Genomic DNA, 9,042 nt, shown 5'->3' on the forward strand with positions numbered 1-9,042 from the left:
GCATTCATGGCCTTCCTGCTGCTATTTAGAGAGAGCATCTTCATTTAACCTAAGTTCCTGTTCTAAAGAGCAGAGAGCTGCTCCTTTTCCCTCTCTTAGTCCAGATGATCCCTGCAGCCATCCAGTAACAATGAAGGCAGCTTTTTGCATGGGAAAGGAGATCTTTTGACCTTGGAATCCAGTCTTCCACCATTCCAGATTCAAATAGAGAATAAAAGCACCAAGGAGTGCCCCATTTTGGCAGTGGCAGGGTAAACTGGTATCGTGTCTGAACAAACAAACTTGTTTCTTGCTCTTGCCTTGGCTCTTGCTCTTAGTTTGAAAATGCGCCTGTAGCCTGTCAGCTCCCAACACTGACTCCTTGTCTGCTGAGAAGACAGTAGCTCTGCTCAAACAGATAAATGACTTGGAGGAGAAAGACATTTTATATGAAGGTAGTTGGTAAATAAGGTGGGTCATGAATCTTCCTCTGTGTAGAGGAGACCTCAGAATACCTGCCTAATTATACTTTCCAAAAAGAGAGTGTTTTGGAATCAGCTTTCTGGGCCTACTCTGCCCAGCAGGTTTTTTAAATTGGACACAAAAAGGCAGAGATGAGCAAAACGAGGAGAATTGCCTCTTCTCTGTTGATTTCCTCACCAGCCATTAGCTGTTTTCTCACTGACGCCTCCACAAGAGGTGGAAAGAGGGATCAGCATTTCAAGGCTGCTGCTGCTGCCAGCCCCCGAGCTGGGGAGGAGGAGAGCTCCTTCCTCCTCGCTCTGCAGAGCTGTTCTGTGTCAAGCCCAGTGACTCAGGCCTGAAACAGGGGGAAAATTTAGTCTTCTATAATAGCACAGAAGTTGCAGGGTTAAAAACGCATTGCTGTATAGTGTAGCTGGTGACATATGGTGGGAATACTGTATGCAGCATGTTCTGCGCCGGAAGATGATATATACTGTGTACGCAAGTCGTTGTGAACCCTATGCCATGTAATGGATGGGAGGAGGAATTGGAGAAAGATGCAGAAGGGAGCAGGGAATTAGGATGGTCTCATTTACGTGATGGATAGTGTTTTCATCTCTTAAATTGCCTGTGGTCTCTCTAATAGTGAACAAAGGACTGAATTAGACGAATCATTTTCTTTTTTAAAATACTGAGTTGCAGAATAAACCATGCTCTCAAGAGCATGCAAGACATCCTTCGTTAATAAGTTGAAAAGGATCTGCTGGCCCAGATAAATCTGTGCTGTGAGCGTGCCTTGTGCTCATTTCAGAATGCATTCCTGAAGTCCTTGAATTCATTAAACTCTAATGAGCAATGAGCATTGATGATTAAAAAAATCTATAATAATAGACAGACAAGTGTATATTGAGCTGTGAAGGCACCTCTGGGTCTGTCCTACAATTAGCTTTTAGCCAGTTTGATCTTAAAATAATCCTTCTATTTTCTCTGACATCCTAACCTTGCCTCTTGCTTTAGCATTTGACGTCACAGCCTCCACAGCTGTTGCCTGGGGTTTTGTGGGGTTACCCTCAGCAATAGGTTGTGAGACTTACAGGAGAAATGAAAAGTAAAATTGGAAACAAACAGCAAAGTTAACATCCTGATGCAAAATTGTACTATATTTGACTGTGTCTAGGGCAAGTATTTGGATTACTCCTTGTCTGTTAAAAAGCTTTAATGAAAACAGAATGAAAACTGCTGTGAAAACCCTGTATCAATCATTCTTTGAGATAATTTCCCATGTAAATTACTAGTATCCTAACTGTAGTAATTGATGATGACGCAGCAAAAGAAAAACAGCCAGAAAGACAGAATACCTTCCTGGTCTGGGACTGTTGACTCCAACCAGAACAGAATTGCCATCCTGGTTGGGACCTCTTTGTGGTTGGGACCTCTGAAAGACGCAGTCAGAGTAGCCACTTCAAGCATCTGTGATTTTTGTCAACTCCTGGAGGATTTAGGAAATAGCAGTGAAGTGCTTTGTTTAATAGATTAATTTATGCGAAATGAAGTCTGTGCCTATGTCTAGCTTTACGACACCTCTTTGAAAATGGTCCAGAATGTGGTCCAAACCACTGTACAGCAGATTTTCAGAAAAAGGAGGTAGCTGTATACCTCTACAACCAATTAGAGCAGTTATAAACTTGCTTCAGCACCTTTTCACATAATAGTGAAACTCCTGCTGAATTCATGACACAGAACCAGGTTGTATATGCATCTAGTCACTTGCACATAGAGCAGTTTCAGTTGTTTGTATGCTTACCAGAATATTTCTTGTAGAAACACTGAAAATACAGTTTTTTATTTTTAAGAGCCTTCTGAAAGTGCTGAAGAAGTAATTGTTCAGGGACATCAGTTGAGGGAGAGCCAAAAGATCTTTTTGAAAAGTCCAGTGCTAATACATGTAAAAACCATGTAAAACTAAAAACATTCCTTGCTACTAACTTCAGGGGGAGAACTTTAATGATCTGTACCTTGTCATAAATGCTGTATTATTGCCAGGTGTGGAATTTGAAGCAAAAAGCTGTTTAACCAGCAAGTAGATCAGTGGATTTGATGCTTGTCTGTTGTCTTTGCTTTCCAGAACACTTCTGCAGCAGTTGCAGAGACTCCAAGCCATGGTTGCTGGGAAAGTGTCCCGTTCGTGTAAGGCAGCTAGCACACAGACGGGGACCTGTCTTATGGTGAGTGTCCCTAAAGCTGGGAATTGTAGGGGAATAAGAATCTCTTTCCACTGCTCAAAGGCACATCCCTTGTTCTGCAAAGCCCCTCACTTGCAAATTCTCAGCTTGGGAAACTTCTCTTCAAAATTTGACAATTACTTTTGAGGTAGGTGAGACTCCTAACTGATGATGAAGATTAATGGTTGTGGGAAGGCATTAAATTCTGGAGGAGACTGGGCCTGTGCTTTTGTTTGGGGGCTGCCTTGATGAAAGAAGGAGCACTGCTCCTCTAAGTGACCTGTTTTATTATTTCCTACAATATTGTATGTGAGAAATGGCGTCTAGAGTTGTAAAATGAAAACGAGGGTGACCTTTGATGCCTGGTTCTTTTGATACCAGTAAAAACAAACTTGTTCATCCAAATAAAAATATGACTAAGGCTGTAAATCTACCTCTGGCCTATTTCAGTAACAGTAGTCAGGATAAGAAAAGGATTAGAATGAAACTTTTCCCTTTTCCCTCCTTACACTCAGCCAGCGAGTTCCCGTTATACTAGTGCTATAAATTGATGGGAATTATTTTCAAGGCCTAAGTTGTTCTCCTCGACTGCCAGCCTCTCTGTCACTTCAAAGCGAGACTGGGGCCAGCAGAAATAACCTTGGAAATTCCCAACAGCATCTGTAAAACACACATGGTGGTTGTGTCTGCTTTTCAACTTCGGGAGTAAATAAAGCTACAGGCCAAAATGGTGGCAGACATTGAAAACAAACTCCAGCGTTGAAATCTGCCCTTTAAAACACTGAATTGTTATTGTATATGTGCCTTTACCAAGAGACACTCTATGTAGGGGTGAAAATAGCCTCAAATGATTTGTTTTGAAAAAGTATCAGATCTGCTTTGTGTTGATTCTTAGTTTTGATGTGCGCGTGTGGGCCAAGAGCTAGTGCACTTACCTCTTCTGCATCCTCCTTCTGCCAGATGGTGGTGCTGTGCTTTGCAGTAGTTTTTGGCAGCTTTTCTCAGAGTTATGGGCCATATCCTTCTGCTACAAAGATGGTGTTGCCCAGGCAGCATTCCTCACCAGAGTCCTACACAGACTCCATTGGTAAGTGACATCTATCCCAGTCTTGCTCCCTGCTTGGTTGTGCTTTGACACTTTGTTTTCCACTCCCATCCCTAACCCCTTCCTCAAGCATCTCTTGCTTTTCTGCTCCTTAGCGGGCCGTTCCTTGGTATACCTGTGTCTTTCAAAGGGTAGCCTGGCAAGCTGTTCTGATGGCAGAAGACTTCATAGACATGGGCAAAGCCTTGCCCGGCTAGCCTGCTTGGTACTTCTGTTTAAAGCAGTTTTATTTCTGTTTGTGGAACTAAAGCTAGTGGTCTGTAAAAGGTAGCAGGATTTCTGCTCGGTAGCAAATGTTCATACTGTTAAAATGCGCAACTGATATCAGCCAGTGTGTCCTTTGCCAGTGTCAACAGAGTCCAAGGACTGAGTGAGAAACTGTTAGTATTATATACCCGTAACGAGCCAGTTGCTTTCAACGTATATTATCAAAGTGATTGTTTCATTTTGTTCTTGTTTTGTGAATAATTCAGAGCTTTTTGATCCCTACTTGGACCATTGCTGTGGTATCTTTCCTCAGCTATCAAATTACCAGCTAATCACTATGAAAAGAAAAGACCTTTGCAGCTTTAGTTCTGCTCTGACAGTTTCCATTTCCTGAAAGGACCAGGGCTGTTCTCTGAGCTGCCTGTTTCTCATCTCTTTTTGCCTTCTGTCTTTGTATGCAGTGAGGTCAAGGAGTCTGCTAATTTATGAAGAGCCTCACCAACTGGAGGAGTCGTCAAACCCGATCTCCTTTGCAGATCAAAATGACAGGCAAGCAGACACCTCCAAGTACACAGCACTGTCCCTGGAAGCCATGCCAGGGACACAGCAGGATGATATCATGCAGTTCACAATAGCCAACGAGACGAGGCTAGAGAAATCGGTGCTGCTGGGCCTGCAGCAGCACAGGTGAGTGCAGGGTGGGCTGCTTGTCATAGGGGTGTTCGGTGTCACTGTCATTTGTGCCTGGAGGCCAGCAGTTAAGACTTGGAGCTCAGCTATGCTGGCCATTGTGAAACATGAAGTAAGAGTTTGGTCTCTATGTGGAGAGCTTATAGACAAAGTTATTGTTACTCTGGAGAAGTGGTTGCAACAATACTGTAGTAATACAGCTACCAAACTCCATGCTTCTGCCAGAAACCTAACCCCCGTAAGCCTGTTAGTTGTGCCTACCCACTTCTTTAAGCACTTACTTCTGTGTGTCCTAAAGGAATAAGCTTTTGCCAGTTGAGTGGAAGTGTGAGGCTGTGACTCACTGGGCTTTCTATGAGGTTAGGGTGTGAAGAGCTGGAGCTTCTCGCAGCAGTGATCTTACTAAAGCATTACTGTGGAAAGTTTGCAGGACTCAGTCTTAAGAGAAGGACCTGTAAAATTATCTGAACTACTTAACACAGAGCTCCTTCATAATTTTTTCTTTTTTTTAGCATAAATGTAAGTTTTGGGGGCCTCTGCAAAGAGAGAGATTCACTGGTTTAAATATGTGTGTGCAGTTTTCATTCCACTCTACCTTTTCTTGTCCTGCCACTGTCCTGTTAGCCCAGGTCTTGGTCTCTGCTAACAAGCAGTAGCAAGCACACCAAACAGTGGAGAGAGGGATTTTGTTTGGAAGCATGCTGTTCTGAGGGCTAGGATGAGCCGTATCACCCCAAGCATGCCTTCTGAGCACTTGTGTCAAAGTTACACTGAGAGCCAAAGAGATTACTAATTCCGTGTGTTACCATACTCCAACTGACGAGTACCTGGTAAATACTGAGTGCCTTTTTAGCATTAGCCGACTCAAGCAGGATATGGGCTTTTAAAAATGACTAAGTATTAGCATTAACCTTTGTTGTTTTGGGTTTTTTTTGTTCCCTGCAGAGTCAACTCCGAACTAGAAGGAAATGAAACACTGAAGATAATTGAAATAGACAGAAGAGTCAATGCCACCTCTTAAAAATAAAAAAGGCCTTTTTTCTTGACTTCCCTCTTTCCCACATATTTTCAACCAAAGTCCCCCTGACTTTTCATCCTCAGTGAACCAAAGCACAAAAGAGAGGGAGTTCAACTTCTGCATTGACTGGTGAGGCTGTGACTGCAGATGGGATCTCTTGTCTTTGTAATTCCCTTCCTCACTTCACATACAGTTCCTGTCTTTGCTTTTATTCCTTTCCTGTCTGATACTGCAAGGGCAGGATTGAATTATGATGGCAGATGATACCAGCAGTGTGCCGGTGACTGGTGGGTGTGTGTGCGTGCATGCACACATCCTAATCTCAGCACAAAGACATTCTGTAGAAGAGTGGAATATGCAAAACTGATGGGAGCATGTGGGTGATAGGTTTCTTGGGAGAGGGAATTGAGAGGAGATACAGCATAATGCTGCTCAGAATCTAGCCACAGCTCTGTGCCTAGTGGTCTACAGCACTTGAGCCTTTTGGGGGGATTGAGAAGCATGTTGTGTAGTCTGCTTCTGAAGGGACAAGAATGGACCCTGATACTGTTGAGTTAACAGCACAGGCAGGAGAGGGGTGGGCACTGATGCTGCTGAATTGTCCTCCCCTAGCTCGCTCTGTCTTCTCCCCAGCCCCTTTATCATTTAGTGGGGTAGGTTTCTCTCTGGGTTGAAAGCAGTCCTAGTAGGCTTCCCTACTGCTTCCAGCCTTGTGGAATTCAAGCAAAGATCAGTCACTGTCTTGTCACACTTTGTCTGTGTGGGAGAATTACACTAGTTTAACTAAATCTGTTTAGAAAGCAGGTTTTGTTAAATTTATGCAATGTTTTGGATGGATGTCCCTTAGTCTGCTTAAGGCTAATCTGTTTAGCTTAAATCAGTTCCTTCCCAACAAACTAAATCAATGTAAGGCTTAAACCAGAGGTGCCTTCTGCGAGGACCGTATGGATTTAATTTATTGGCTTCTAGATGCGTTGATGGAATTTCTTATGTAGACCTGGTCTCAGATTGTCCTGTGTTTTCCTTTTCTTGCCATCTTCCTGTTACTGTTGTAAATAGTATTTATTAGCTTTGCAAAATTTTGCTCAAGCAGTTGCAATGAAGAGAATTGAGCTTCCCTAACCCTGCAAGTGGTCTAGGCAAAATCTGAAATCGGACATACAAATATCACTGAACACCCATTCCCCCCCACCCCAAAACTTGAATTGCCCTAAATCAAAGCCATGGGTCTTATCTTCCTCTTACCTCCTTTTCCAGAGATGTGATCTTAGACCAACTGCTTAGCTGAAAAGATAAGGGGCACAATTCAGGCCTAGAGGTAGTAGATACTGTATTAACTGTATGGCAAGACAGCCCCTGACCTGAGGAATTAAGTATATAGGCAGAAGAAAAGGCAAAAGAGGATGAGATGGACACATAGGGAGATGAAGCAACTGGCCCAAGTTCAGTGGAAAAGCCAAGAGCAGTATTCAGGTCTGATCCTGGTCCAGTACTTGTCTCCCTGCTTTGTTTCCTCCTTGTAAGTGTTGCCTTTAAGGGTTTTCCCTCTCTTGGTACCCTGGTCATGCCTTTGCCTGAGCTGTGCTGCTTGCAATTTGTCCTTGGAGTGGCACAGTCGAACCTACCCCAGGATTTGAGCAGGGTTTTATCTGGTTACTACAGAAGGACGTTCAGACTCCACTGAGGATGGATTTAATGTGAAAATCCCAAGGCTAGCATATAGCTACTTTACAGTTTACCAGAAGAAGTCAATTTAAAAAAAGAATAAACAATTTGAAGCTCTTTTTTCTTCTTTTTCCTAATGATAAATAAGGGAAAAACTAACGTAGCCTTACAAGTAATTTTTTACCATGTACAGTAGATATTTCCTGCAAGTATTCTATTTTGTAAAATATTGGATTTGTATTTTATTATAATAGCTGCCACACCAGCTCCTTTCTTGTTCTTCATTCTCCTTAGACTTTCTTCCTTTGGTATCCTATTTTGCCGCTCTCAGGCCTGACTCAAAACTCAGTGAAATTAATGGAAGGAATTTGATGGGTTACAGCAGGCTGTGGATCAGTCCCCACTGTGCCATTTTAAGAAGGTGTTTCACATTAGTGACAGTGAAACATGTACCTGATTCCATGAAGTTGCAGTGAGTTTTCGTGTACAGACGTGCTTTCTAGGTAATGCCCTATTCTTCCATGCAAGTGCCTTTTTATTATTTTACCTTTGGTGACAATGAGAGGATAAATGCCGTTGTAGTCTATTTTGCAAGCGTTCCCTTCTTGGCATGGGTCAGTCTCCTCCCTAAAGTCCCTTTCCCTTTACAGTGATCCTGCTGGGCCCTCTGCATCATTGTAGTATCCACCAATGACTTCTGTATGGGGTTTTTTGAGCAATGATTTAAGGTTTCACATAAATAATGAACACTGGTGGGTGCCACTGGGGGTGCCACGAGGGATGGCTGCATTGCTTAGGCACATGAGGTCAGCAAAGTGACAGGAGAAGACTGGGACTGACCCTTCCACTACTGTATGGCTGGTCAGTGTAAGTGGGCAAGGTCATAGCTTAGAAAATTCCTTAAATGGTCTTTTTTTTTTAGAGCACCCATGGTTTGCCACCTCTGAGGGAAACTGAATGGCTAAGTCATCTGCAAAAGAGGCCCCACGCTGTCGAGCAGAACACTGCTCTTATTAGTCTTGCAGTTTGCACTGTGCATAAGTAGGAGGCCGCTCTGCCTGAGCTCATGCCCATTATCAGTTAAATGGATCAACTGCCGTTGCAGATACAGCTGACTTCACTGTATTAAAGCCAAAAGTGAATTATTTCTCAATAATTTAACTTAAAGGACAGACAATTTTGCAAAACCCAAACACCCACCCCACCCCACCCCCCAAAACCTACTGCACTAGTCACCATTAAAGCTTTGCCATTTTGTTTGCTTAATTTGGGCATGTCAGTTCAATCATGTCTGGGTCAGGCCTCTGAACTAATTCATCCAAGCCAGTATGGCAATACCAATTTTCTTGTAACTATTGGATAATCTATTTCTATAATCTTAATTTGTGTAATCCTTTAAGTTATTTTTAGGTACTCTTTTGGGGAATCTTTTGACCTAGCACACGCATTGCTTGGGGATTTATTATATTAAATATTACTTCTTTGTAATAAGGAAAAGCTTTGCTTTACTTTGGTATGTTTGTGATCGTTTTTCTTCAGGGGCCTTAATAGAACAGGTTTCTCTGCTAGATACTAGGGGCCAAAGAATCTCCTGTCATCACCTACCCACAGGCTGTTATGCGACAAGGACCTCACTATCTCCCACGGTAGTTTACTCCCCGTGTTACATACCTAGCAGGGGGACAGAGGAG

General features: G+C 42.9%; 1 protein-coding gene across 2 annotated transcripts in view; it reads left to right on the forward strand.

Moving 5' to 3' along the window:
* Positions 1-5,714, forward strand: part of CREB3L2 (cAMP responsive element binding protein 3 like 2) — a 76,809-nt gene extending 71,095 nt beyond the window's left edge. For both annotated transcript variants that reach the window (XM_075503477.1, XM_075503487.1), the window contains exons 9-12: positions 2,570-2,669; positions 3,627-3,753; positions 4,440-4,665; positions 5,614-5,714. In XM_075503477.1, the coding sequence (XP_075359592.1) occupies positions 2,570-2,669; positions 3,627-3,753; positions 4,440-4,665; positions 5,614-5,689 (529 nt within the window). In that variant the 3' untranslated portion in view covers positions 5,690-5,714. The remainder of the gene's footprint in view (positions 1-2,569; positions 2,670-3,626; positions 3,754-4,439; positions 4,666-5,613) is intronic.
* Positions 5,715-9,042: the final 3,328 nt, after the last annotated feature.

Source organism: Mycteria americana, chromosome 1 (genome assembly GCF_035582795.1).
Source record: "Mycteria americana isolate JAX WOST 10 ecotype Jacksonville Zoo and Gardens chromosome 1, USCA_MyAme_1.0, whole genome shotgun sequence".
Classification (NCBI taxonomy): domain Eukaryota; kingdom Metazoa; phylum Chordata; class Aves; order Ciconiiformes; family Ciconiidae; genus Mycteria; species Mycteria americana.